Below are 12949 nucleotides of genomic sequence, written 5' to 3' on the forward strand. Positions count from 1 at the left end.
GTCCAAGAGTTTGCATTTCTAAGTTCCCCGGTGATAATAAGGCCAGTGGTTTGCAAATGTAGTATGCACATCCAAGCTTTGTGCATAACCTCTTAGCTTCCTCTGTGAATAGGGATCATAAGGGTACTGACTTCAGAAGGTTATGAACGCTAAAGGATATATTATACATAGGCAGTGAACACTGGCGCACAGAAAGCACTTAAAAACAAACAGTAGTTCTTGTTATTACCATTAGCAGGTAGTGGGGAACTGCTGAAGGGCTTTAGCAAGGAAATGGCTGACCAGATGTGCTTTTTTTTTTTTTTTTTTTTGAGACCAGAGTCTTGTTCTGTTGCCCGTGCCAAAACTGATGGAGTGCAGTGATGTGACCCCGGCTCACTGCAGCCTCTGCTCCTAGGTTCAATCAATCCTCCCACTTCAGCCTCCCAGTAGCTGGGACTACAGGTGCGCACCACCACACCTGGCTATTTTGTGTATTTTTTGTAGAGACAGGGTTTTGCCACATTGCCTAGGCTGGTCTCAAAACTCCTGGACTCAAGTGATTGGCCCACCTCAGCCTCCCAAAGTACTGGGATTACAGACATGTGACACCATGCCCAGCTGAGATATGTATTTTTTTTAAAAATCCCTGGTATAGGCTGGGTGCAGTGGCTCATGCCTGTAATCCCAGCACTTTGGGAGGCTGAGGCAGGCCAATCATCTGAGGTCAGGAGTTCGAGACCAGCCTTACCAATATGGTAAAACCCCATCTCTACTAAATACACAAAATTGGCTGGGTGTGGTGGTAGGTGCCTATAATCCCAGCTACTGGGGAGGCTGAGGCAGGAGAATCGCTTGAACCCAAGAGGCAGAAGTTGTGGTAAGCTGAGTTCATGCCCCTGCACTCCAGCCTGGGCGACAGAGTGAGACTCCATCTCAAAACAAAAAATTCCTGTTATTCACATGGTGTCAGGAACTAGACTGCAGTGAGGCAGTTTAAACAGCTCCAGGGAGAGGCAAGGAGCTCTGAACTAAGGCAAAGGCCCTGGGGATGAAAAAGCGATGGACTTGAGACGTTCCGGGGTAGAATCCAGGAAACAGGACCATCCTGGAGAAATCTGTACTTCCTTGAAAGCGTTTTGTTTTTTAACTCATACCAAATACTTTCATATATGTATAGTTTCTCTTTATTACAAACATGACAGGTGGTTTTTACAAAAATTCTAGTATTTTGTGTAATGTAAAAAGTAAAAATCTCTTTTAATTCCATCTCCAGAGACAATTTCTTTTGATAGCTCACTTATGCCTCAAGATTTTGTTTTTATAGAAATTCATATGTATTTCTTAAAGGCATTATTCCATAAAAATTGATTTTCTTTTTTTACATTTTTTTTTATTTTTTATTTTTTATTTTTTGAGACAGAGTCTCACTCTGTTGCCCAGGCTGGAGTGCAGTGGCACAATCTCAGCTTACTGTGACCTCTGCCTTCTGGGTTCAAGCAATTATCCTGCCTTAGCTTCCCAAGTACCTGGGATTACAGGTGCGTGCCACCAGGCCTGGCTAATTTTTGTATTTTTAGTAAGAGACAGGGTTTCACCATATTGGCCAGGCTGGTCTCGAACTCTTGATCCAACCACCTTGGCCTCCCAAAGTGCTGGGATTACAGGCATGAGCCGCTATACCCAGCCAAAACTGATTTTCACCTGACTTTTTTTTTTCTTTTTCTTCTTTCACTTCACAATTCTTTTTTTTTTTTTTTTTTTTTTTGAGACAGAGTTTCGCTGTTGTTACCCAGGCTGGAGTGCAATGGCACGATCTCGGCTCACCACAACCTCCGCCTCCTGGGTCCAAGCGATTCTCTTGCCTCGGCCTCCTGAGTAGCTGGGATTACAGGCACACGCCACCATGCCCGTCTGATTTTTGTATTTTTAGTGGAGCCAGGGTTTTGCCATGTTGCCCAGGCTGATCTCAAACTTCCAACCTCAAGTGATCCTCCCACCTTGGCTTCCCAAAGTGTTAGGATTACAGGCATCAGCCATCATGCCCAGCCTAGTCTTGCTTTATGATAGGGCCCGGGTGGGAGCGTCCTGCATGCGTGAGGATTTCATGCCTGTTTTTGCCCTGCCTGTGGTCCACCCAGGAATTCCAGCTCCCTGAGCCTGGCAGGGGGCAGCAAAGCCTTGTTGTCTCTCCTTTCACAGGTACAGCCCATCCAGCCCACACCAACAGTGCCCCAACCTGCTGTGGTCATCGCCAGCCCAGCTCCAGCAGCCAAGCCATCTGCCTCTGCTCCTATCCCAATTACCTGCTCAGAGACTCCCACCGTCAGCCAGTTGGTGTCCAGTAAGTGGTTCTTGGAGAAGGAGTATGGAGAAGCGGGGAGGCATTTATTTGGGCACCCCAACCCCTTCAGATGCTGCTTTTGTTGATAAACATCCTGGGGTCCAAAGGGGAAGAGCAGAGGCCTAATGTGAGGGGCTGGCTTTTTTATTTTTATTTTTTTGAGATGGAGTTTCACTCTTATTGCCTAAGCTGGAGTGCAGTGGTGGGACCTCCGCTTATTGCAACCTCCACCTCCTGGGTTCAAGCGATTCTCCTGCCTCAGCTTCCCGAGTTGCTGGGATTACAGGCATCCACCATCACACTTAGCTAATTTTTTGTATTTTTAGTAGAGAGGGTTTCACCATGTTGGCCAAGCTGGCCTCGAACTCCTGACGTCAGGTGATTTACCCACCTCAGCCTCCCAAAGTGCTGGGATTACAGGCATGAGCCACCACACCTGGCAGGGACTGGCTTTTTTATTTCCATTCCTATTGAGGAGGAGTTTGGGCACAATGACTGTGGATGCTGTTTAGCTGGATGGCTGGCTGCTTCTTGGAGAGGCTGAGCCATGGGCTGTCTCTGCTATGGTCTATCACCCAGTATTTGAGGAATGTGGGTGACCAACAGCTGTGTTTGAGGCCAGGCCTAGGGAGAATGGGGGAGGGTCAGCAGTTAGAGCTGGTAGAACTTCAAAATAGCTCCTTACCCCCGGAGAGGTGGGTTTAGGCCCCTTTTCTTCAAGTCTTGCTTGTCTTGGGGACAAAGGTGATAAGGGTCTTGAGGGTGCATGAGCCTTTTGCCAGATGTTCTCATCTCTCACTACTGTGTCAGTCCTGACCAATGAGCTAGATAAGCAGGGATGGTTCCCATCTTACACACTCATCCCTTCTCCCTGCCTCTGGCCTAGAGCCACATACTCCAAGTCTGGATGAGGATGGGATCAACTTAGAAGAGATCCGGGAGTTTGCCAAGAACTTTAAGATACGGCGGCTTTCCCTGGGCCTTACACAGACCCAGGTGGGTCAGGCTCTGACTGCAACGGAAGGTCCAGCCTACAGCCAGTCAGCCATCTGCCGGTGAGTAAGACAGCCCTAGACAGGATTAGGGCCTGCTCAGCTGCCTGGTGCCACTGGGCACTCATGGGAACCCGGGCACCTGCCCCTTTTCCATATGACCCCTCGCTCCAACCTTCTTCCAGATAAGGATGACCGCCTTCAGGGTAGATATGAGGTAGTTTAACACCTGGGCTAGTTAAAGACTGACCCTGTCCTTCTGAGGCTCTCTGAAGTTTATCCTCCAATCCTGGGCATTAAAATGGTCTTCTCTGGGGAACCTAAGACCCTAATCCACTGAGGAATTCTAGCAGGAAAGGAGTACAGTCTGTAAAATTAGTCACAGAAGTGGGAATTTCAACTCTATCCTGGCCCTTAACTGTAACCCACCGTACCTCATCATGCTCCCATCCCCCTTCTTACAAGGCTTGACTATAAAGTAACACAGCTGAGTTTTCTGTAAGCCACTTATAAACTGGTTTTGGCACTAGGAGGGGTAGAGGCCAAAAGGTTTCATCTTCCTGCCAGCTCCATAGGTCAGACTAGAGCGAGCATTAGAATTCTGTAGAGAATCCTGTTGCCAAATCCAGACTCAGCCAGAAAGAGTGGCCTGACTTGTTAGTGATGCTGCTATGGGAGTGCGACTGGAGGCCTCCTAAGGCGACTCTTCAAAGGACTTCATTCATTTAGGTGAACATTCTAGAATGGTTGTTCATAAAGCATTTGCACTATTATTATTGCACTACTGACCGAGCTGAGGTCATGGGAATGGTCTCCCTGTTAGGACTGGGGGCATCAGAGGGTCTGAGGGTTCTGGGCTTGGCCAAGCTAGAGGGGTCCTGGCGGAGGTGGTGAGGGGAGCACTGGGTATGGTCTCACCAGCCCCAAGCAGAGCGGCCCATTGAAGATGGAGCCTACACCTAGGTGTGGGGTGTGCCAGAGAGACCAAGATGCTCTCACTGCCTGCCTCTTCCTGGGTATGGGTTGCCCACAGGTTCGAGAAGCTGGACATCACACCCAAGAGTGCCCAGAAGCTGAAGCCAGTGCTGGAAAAGTGGCTGAATGAAGCTGAACTGCGGAACCAGGAAGGCCAGCAGAACTTGATGGAGTTTGTGGGAGGCGAGCCCTCCAAGAAACGCAAACGCCGCACCTCCTTCACCCCCCAGGCCATAGAGGCTCTCAATGCCTATTTTGAGAAGAACCCACTGCCCACAGGCCAGGAGATCACTGAAATTGCTAAGGAGCTCAACTATGACCGTGAGGTCGTGCGTGTCTGGTTCTGCAATCGGCGCCAGACGCTGAAGAACACCAGCAAGCTGAATGTCTTTCAGATCCCTTAGGGCTCAGCCCCTGGCCCTGTGTTCTAGCACTTTGTCCGTTTTCCTTGGCATCCGGCTGCCACCACTGCCATGACAGCACCTGTCATTTTGCCATGTGCAGCTGTGCTCGCCCCAGGTCATGAGACTCCACCGTGTGCATGTGCGTCAATGTCCCTCTTCTCTCCCACATATCTCACATCATGGGGAGGCCAGAGGGGGCCACATGGGAGCTCCAGGCTCTGGACTGGTTGCCCCGAAAAAGAGGATTTATGATGTCACTTAGAGAAGCACTTTGCTAGCATGGTTTCTGAAGGGTGAATTCTGGTGGGGAACCAGAAACTCACTGTCTTTGGGGCAGGGCTATAGCAGCTCCTAAGGACCACTGGCCATTAGCTCTGGCTTTTGATTCCATCCTCTTTCCACCTTCTCTTCTCCTTTGCTCTTCTGTGTTAGTGTGGCAGGTATGACAACTCATCCAGTGGAACCACAGCCTCACACTGCCCTTCCCCCCACATTTTGCCTGCAGGCGCACGGAAAGGACCCAGGAGATAAAATTCAGAAAAGTGTGATGTGCTGCTCAGAAGGCCAGACTCAAGGTCTGCCTTGACCTCAAGGTCAGAAGGTTCCTGAACCCCTGGGGCCAGAACATGGACTCTTCTCTCCCACCTCTCCCTAGTTCCTTTGCAGATAAATTTGCACTAAAACAGAACATTTTCTTTTGCAATCCATGTTGGAAGGAAGCAACAGTGAACTGTACCTGTCCTGGAGTTGTCCTGGGTCTGCAGCAGGTTGGGAATTTAGAAAATAAGGCCATTCTTTCAGATTTTAATCTAATCTCTGTTGATGGCCATCCCTCCCACAAAAAAGATCTTGGGTTAAGAGAACTTGCAGCCTGGAAAATCCCACTGCCCAAACAAACAGGCAACTCTGGAGAAAAATAAGGAAAGGAATGCTGACTTTCTCTGATTTTCTCTTGTCCCCACACCCATTCCCAACCCAATACTGGGGCCTTCTCAAAAGGAGCAAATTAAACAATAAACCAGACAGCAAGGCCCTGGGGGAAAGAACAGCATCCCTGAATAAATGATGGAGTCCGGGAAGGTCTCTTGTGGAAGTTGACTTGACTCTAATTTTCTTTGTAAGTTTAAGCCTTGGTTACTCGAGGAGAAATCTCATTTTGTCAAGTCTCAGACCATGTCTATGTGTAAGCAATCCCCCCAGTGTCGTCTGAGCCAAGAACACCCCTAGATCAGGTTGGGTTTTGCCTCTAGATAGGATAGCTATGGGACCTTGGGGGCTGGCTCTCATCCAAGCTGCTAAGTGAGTTTCCAGCCTCATTGTGGCTGGACAGCCCCTAAAATTCAGTATGTAAGTCCAGGAAGTCAGGAGAGAACTAAGATTTGCTTAGATGAGCACAGGCTGGCTTTGTAGACCATCTGTAAAGGGCCTCAAGTCATCGGGGTCAACCACCCCTCTCTTCAGTACTCTTATCCTTACAGAGACTGGTTTTTTTTTTTTTTTAAAGATGGGGGTTTCACCATGATGGCCAGGCTGGTCTTGAACTCTTGACCTCAGGTGATCCACCCACCGTGCCCTCCCAAAGTACTAGGATTACAGGCGTGAGCCACCACACCCAGCACAGAGGCTGGTTTCTAACAGCTGCCTCCACTGCACCTCCCATGATAGACCCTGAGGAAGCCACCGTCAGGCAGGGGCACATCACCACCTCTGTCAGTCTCTGGTGCTCAGCCACCTCCTAGCCTAGCTTCCTCTGGTGTGCTGTTTCCTTTCCTACTTACTGTTGGTCCCTCCCAGCCCCTGCAATGCCAGTGTGGCCACACTCTTAGTGTGCTGAATTAGCATACGCAAGTGCGCCCACGTGCGCGCGCGCGCGCGCGCACACACACACACACACACACACACACACACACATATGCCCTGCTGTATTTGGACAAACCATGCCTGCCAGATTGTAGCAGAGGTGAGGAAGCAGGTGGGCAGTTTGCCTGACCCAGCTTCCCAGGAGAACATGTCTCAACAGAGAGGCTCCACACTCTAGTTCAGGGTTATTGACTTGCCTCAATGAGACAACAAAGTCATTTGGGAGGGGTGTTGTAAACTATTTTCAGTAAGAATAGTTAAGTTCCAGAGCTTATAAAGGATTCAGTGACTTACACTTCAAAAAATTAGGCCACGCGAGGTGGCTCATCCTGTAATTCCAACACTTTGGGAGACTGAGCCGGGCAGATCATTTGAGGTCAGGAGTTCAAAACCAGCCTGACCAACATGGTGAAACCCTGTCTCTACTAAAAATGCAAAAATTAGCTAAGTGTCGTGGCACATGCCTGTAATCCCAGGTACTTGGGAGGTTGAGGCAGGAGAATTGCTTGAACCTGGGAGGCAGAGGTTACAATGAGCTGACACTATACTACTGCACTCCAGCCTAGTGGGCAAAGCAAGGCTGTCTTGGAAAAAAAAAAAACTCAGAGAGATGCAGGTTTTCATGCTCAGATGCTTGCATTCAGGTATGCTTTCTTTTTTGAGAGCGACAAATGGGTCACAGCTGGTACCCTGGGAATAGCACATAATCCGGGGTGTGTCTGTGGTGATGGACATGCAGGAGGACTCCATCTGTCCTGTGTCATGACGGGAAAACAATCATGAACCACTGGTCTAAATTAGGGCTGGCCATGCTTTCTCAGCCCCTCCCTCATTTAAATCTGTCTTCCCAAGGCTGAGCTAGAATGAAACCATTTCTCCTCTGCAGACAATGATGGGTTGGTCATTCAGAGGAACAATTAACAGGGCTGGGAGGTTTGCAGCTGAATTCCCCAGGCATGGGGGTGCAGGGTTTCCCTGATGTGTACCCAAAGCAGAGCTCGCTGGCCTAAGACCTCTGCCCTTGCTCCCCAGTGTAAGACTCCCCAGGAGGCAGCTCGGGCCTGAACCTCTCACTAGGAAGTGGGTTTATTTTATTTTTGTATTAGCATTAGGTTCTGAAGGGAGTTGGTAAACATTTTGTTTCGGAAGCATCTTCTGGACTTAAGCCAGAACTTAGTGTCTCCCTTACTATGGAAAGAGAGGAGAATGGACAGAAATGGTTTAACTGTGTGGGGTTTTGTTTGTTTTGTTTTAAATGGAAGAAAGACCAAAACTTTCCTGGTGAATCGGCTGGGACCTTTGACCCTGCACTAACCAGGCAAAGTCCAGGGAAAGAATTCAGCCAAATGGACTAAGGAACACACGAGTTTGGAATGTGAGACCCTGACGTTTTTGTGTTCTTGGAAATCCAGTTACTTTCCCATGCCCAGATTTCCTTCCTGCCTCATGGACCAGGCTCTGACACTGAGGTTCTCACTGTTCCCAGCACAGGCAAAGAAAGCCTCCTGCAGGCTGGAGGGCTGGCAAGGGGAGAGGAGAATGGGGAAGAAGCACTTGATGTCGTTGTGTGGAATAAACAGTATTTTTTCTTTTGTCTGGTCCGCTTGTTTCCTGTTCACTCCTCAGGGTAGAGATAGAAGGGGACCAGTGTCAGAGGCCAGGGAAGTGACAGCCTTTGCTGTCAGCTTGCAGCCTGGAAAATCCCATTGCAAGAAAGCAGGGGTCAGTGCTCTGGATTCCCACTTCAGAAGCCCCTGCTTGAACCCTTCTGCCACCATGACCTTCCCCACAGGGTACACAGTCTACAGGACCATTGGGGTGTATCCTTTCTCCTTTTAAATCACCCTTCTTATACCTAGGACCCCAGAATTCTCTGCCAAGCCCACTTCCTGGATCCCTGCTTTCTGGGTTCCAAGAGCTGTGCTGTTGGTGTGCACACTTGTAGGTCTAAGACCTGGCTGCCTTAGTCTGCTCTGGTTGCTACAACAAAGTACCTTAGACTCAGTGGCTTACAGACAACAGAAATTTCTTGTTCACAGTTTTGAAGACTGGGAAATCCAAGATCAAGGTCAAGATCAAGGTCGATGTCCGATGAGAGCCCTCTTCCTCATAGACAGGTGTCTTTTCACTGTAAGCTCACATGGTGGAAAGGCAAGCAAGCTCCCTTGGCCTCTTTTATAAGGAAGCTAATCCCACTAATCACTACTAATCACTACTTGACTAATCACCTTCCGAAAGGCCCCACCTTAATATAGTCGGCCTCCATATCCCTGGGGTCTGTGTCCTCAGATGGAAAGCACAGTATTCAAACATAACAGCAGGCTGGGCATGGTGGCTTATGCCTGTAATCCAGAACTTTTGGAGGCCAAGGCAGCCAGATTGCCTGAGCTCTGGAGTTTGAGACCAGCATGGGCAACATGGTGAAACCCCGTCTCTACTAAAAATACAAAAATTAACTAGGTGTGTTGGTACATTCCTGTAATCCTAGCTATTCGGGAGGCTGAGGCACAAGAATTGCTTTAACCCAGGAGATGGAGGTTGCAGTGAGCCCAGATCACACTACTGCACTCCAGCCTGGGGAACAGAGTGAGACTCTGTCTCCAAACAAACAAACAACAAAACAAAAACAACACAACCTCCAATACAACAATAAAAAAAATACAAAAAGGTCAATATAGTGTAACTATTTACATAGCATTTACAGTGTATTAGATATAAGTAATGTAGAGATAAATTTTTGCAAGAGGATGTGCATAGGAGGTTATGTGTAAATACTACACTGTTTTTGGTGGTTTTTGTTTTGTTTTGTTTTTGGAGACTCAGTCTCACTCTGTCACCAGGCTGGTGTGCGGTGGTGCAGTCTTGGCTCACTGCAACCTCTGCCTCCCAGGTTCAAGTGATTCTCCTGCCTCAGCCTCCCAAGTAGCTGGGATTACAGGCACCTGCCACCATGCTCAGCTAATTTTTTTTTCTATTTTTAGTAGAGACGGGGTTTCACCGTGTTGGCCAGGCTGGTCTCAAACTCTTGACTGCACCTGGCCTTGTTTTATGTTTTTGAGACAGAGTCTCACTTGTTGGCCAAGGCTGGAGTGCAGTGCCTTGATCACAGCTTACTCAATTTTCCTGGCTCAAGTGATCCTCCCACATCAATCTCCCGAATGCCTGGAAATACAGGCATATGCCACCACACCTGGCTAATTTTTTTATTTTTATTTTTAGAGATGGGATGTCCCACTATGTTGCCCAGGCTGGAGTACACCATTTTATATAGAGACTTGAGCACCTGTGGATTTTGGTATCCTCAGGCATCCTGAAATGAATCCCCAACAGATATGAAAGGACAACTATACTATCACATTGGGAATTAAGTTTCATTATAGGAATTTTTGGGAAACAAACATTCAGCCCATAGTGGCCAAAGGGCAGCTGTTTGTCAGACAGTTGAGTGACAGAGCTTGGATATGTAGACTGGGGTGTCTACACTTGTACGTGAGGCCCTTTGCAGTGCGAGATAGGGAGAGGGAAGAGAAGGCAGCCGATGGGCTGAGGGAATGGGGCACATTGTAGCTTGGGACTTCAAGGAGTTCTAAATCCAAACCTGGCCTCTGAGGTCACTATGAAGGTATACTTATCAGGATAGGATGCCAGAACATTAATAGTTTGATCTATACTTTATAACTAGGTGACTAGGCTGGCTGTGGTGGCTCATGCCTGTAATCCCAGCACTTTGGGAGGCTAAGGAGGGTGGATCAAGAGGTCAGGAGTTAGAGACCAGCCTGACCAACATGGAGAAACCCTGTCTCTACTAAAAAAAAAAAAAAAAAAAGCTGGGCATGGTGGTGCATGCCTGTAATTCCAGCTACTCAGGAGGCTGAGGCAGGAAAATTGCTTGAACCTGGGAGGCGGAGGTTGTGGTGAGCCAAGATTGCGCCACTGCACTCCAGCCTGGGCAATGAGAGCAAAACTCTGTCTTAAAAAAAAAAAAAAAAAAAGACTATACGGTAAGCAAGTCTTTTTGTATCATTCCCCAGGGCTGTCACCCGAGCTTAGAGCTGAAAGCACACCTGTCATAAAGGTCTCTCTTGGCTTGTCTACCTCCTAAGAGCAGGGTTCATAACATCTCCCTCTCGGGTCCCTCTCCCCTGACACTCAGCTGGTATTGATGAAGTCTGGGCTACCTAATCTAAACTGGGGAGAGCAGCCAGGCACTGTGGCTTAAGCCTATAATCCCAACACTTAAAGAGGCTAAGGAGGGCGGATCACCTGAAGTCAGGAGTTTGAGACCAGCCAGGCCAACATGGCAAAACCCTGTCTCTACTAAAATTACAAAAATTGGTCAGGCATGGGGGGCACATGCCTGTAATTTCAGCTACTCGGGAGGCTGAGACATGAGAATCACTTGAGCCTGGGAAGCAGAGGCTGCAGTGAGCCGAGATCAAGCCGCTGCACTCAAGCCTGGATGACAGAGTGAGACCCTGTCTCCAAAAAAAAAGAAAATAAAATAAACTGGTGAGAGCAAGACATTACCTTTGATTCTACCCAACTAACATTCCTGAGCCAGGCGCTATGCTGGATTCTGGACCATGCCCCCCCATCTCCACCCCCCCACAGGGAGATGATGAATGTCTAAGCCTCTGATGCAAAGCTTAGGGATCAGAGGAGATTTACAGTACTCTGAAATAACATGGCAAAAATTCAAACAGACACCAGCAATTACCTTTTGCACAGACTTACAACCCTGATATTAGCTATCCACACTGTGCTGTAACTCCTCATACACAGGCTAGGGGCATACAGTAGGTGCTTGAAAAATGGCAGATGATTGAATGCATTTCATACCCTCTCCTTCATGGAAATAGTGACAGCTAAGTCCCTGACTTCAGGTACCTGGGAGAAACCAGGAAATATGAGATTCAGCTTAGCTATGCCAGGTTTGGTGTGTGAAATGTGAGAGTGAATCGAATCTGGGCAGCAGCTGGCTGTGACCTGAGAGAGACAGCTCCAAGCAGCTCTCACTAAGAGAGTCAGTTGGAGCTGCTAGCTCTGGCTCAGACCAGTTGAAGGTGGCTCTTGGCAGTTGGCCCAGGAAAGGTTTAGAGGATGAAGGGACTACAGTCTTTGTTCTCAGGCCTGGGAAGTCTATTGTGTTATGGATGGCTCTGAAGCAGGAGCTGCTGTTTTATGGATATGGGCTGGTTTACGGACTAGAGGGGAGAGAGGAGAAGAACCTGAGGTGGAACTGTGTGGCTGTAAAACTTCTGATATCCTTTCCTTTCAACTGCAATGTTCTTCAGAGAAGCCACACTAGGCCTCACAGGTGGACAGCAGGAAGATGTGAAGAGTTAACGTGAGATGGTTAGTCTCAAAAAAGCCTGCTTCCAAATGTCCACTGATTCATTGGGGAAACCAATGACTGACTGACTTGGTACTTAAGTGAAAAGGGAAGGCTAGGGGATGAATGGGTACTGACCCAAGGCACGCAAGCCCTCAAGCTTCTGAGAGAATTGATTTGTCGCTTAAGAGACAGGCAAGACAGCGGCTAGGGTACCTTTTTTGTTCATAATAACATTAGCTAACCTTTACTGATCACTAGTGCTAGGCACTCTTATAAGCACTTAACATGCACCATCTCAGTTAATTCCCACAATAATTCTATAAAGTAAGAAATATTATTATATTCACTTTGCAGATAGGGAATTGAGGTAGACGTATCATGAGGAATCTACTCAGGGCTGCTTTGTGAACAGGACAACCAGGATTTGAACCCAGATAGGCTGTCTGTAAAGCTTTTGAGCTTAACTTTACCCCATATAGGCTCTGAGAGGTGGGTGGGACCTTGGGGTTGCTGTGTGTTCTGATCTCCACCTACCAGGGTAAACCCTGCTATGTCCCATCTAAATGGTGTCCAGTTTTAGGATCCAATCTAGGGAAAAGGACCCTCCATGATGAACCTTAACTTCAACAGTCCAGAACATTGAATTTGGAGCTCTGTGCCACAGGTACTCTGGTTTATTATGTGTAATAGAAGCCAGTTTTTATTGTGTGGTGAATTTATGGGTAAAAAATTTGATCTATTGATAGGTGTTGCTTTATTCCTTCCCTTCCTGCCTTCCTGCCTGCCTTCCACTCTCTCTCTCTTTTGCTCTGTCTCTTTCTTTTATTTTTGAGATGGAGTCTCACTCTTGTTGCCCAGGCTGGAGTGCAGTGGAGCAATCTTGGCTCACTGAAACCTCTGCCTCCCGGGTTCAAGCAATTCTCCTGCCTCAGCCTCCCGAGTAGCTGGGATTACAGGCATGAGCCACTACGCCTGGCTAATTTTGTATTTTTAGTAAAGACGAGGTTTCTCCATGTTGGTCAGGCTGGTCTCCAACTCCTGATCTCAGGTGATCCACCCG

The 12949-nt window shown here is 48.1% G+C and overlaps 1 protein-coding gene across 11 annotated transcripts in view; it reads left to right on the plus strand.

Moving 5' to 3' along the window:
• POU6F1 (POU class 6 homeobox 1) overlaps positions 1-5790 on the plus strand; it is a 28005-nt gene extending 22215 nt beyond the window's left edge. For all 11 annotated transcript variants that reach the window (XM_035256744.3, XM_035256752.3, XM_035256747.3 and 8 more), the window contains 3 exons: positions 2182-2323; positions 3210-3378; positions 4349-5790. In XM_035256744.3, coding sequence (XP_035112635.1) covers positions 2182-2323; positions 3210-3378; positions 4349-4694 — 657 coding nt within the window. In that variant the 3' untranslated portion in view covers positions 4695-5790. The remainder of the gene's footprint in view (positions 1-2181; positions 2324-3209; positions 3379-4348) is intronic.
• The last annotated feature ends 7159 nt before the right edge of the window (positions 5791-12949 follow it).

This window comes from Callithrix jacchus, chromosome 9, assembly GCF_049354715.1.
Source record: "Callithrix jacchus isolate 240 chromosome 9, calJac240_pri, whole genome shotgun sequence".
In the NCBI taxonomy this organism is placed as follows: domain Eukaryota; kingdom Metazoa; phylum Chordata; class Mammalia; order Primates; family Cebidae; genus Callithrix; species Callithrix jacchus.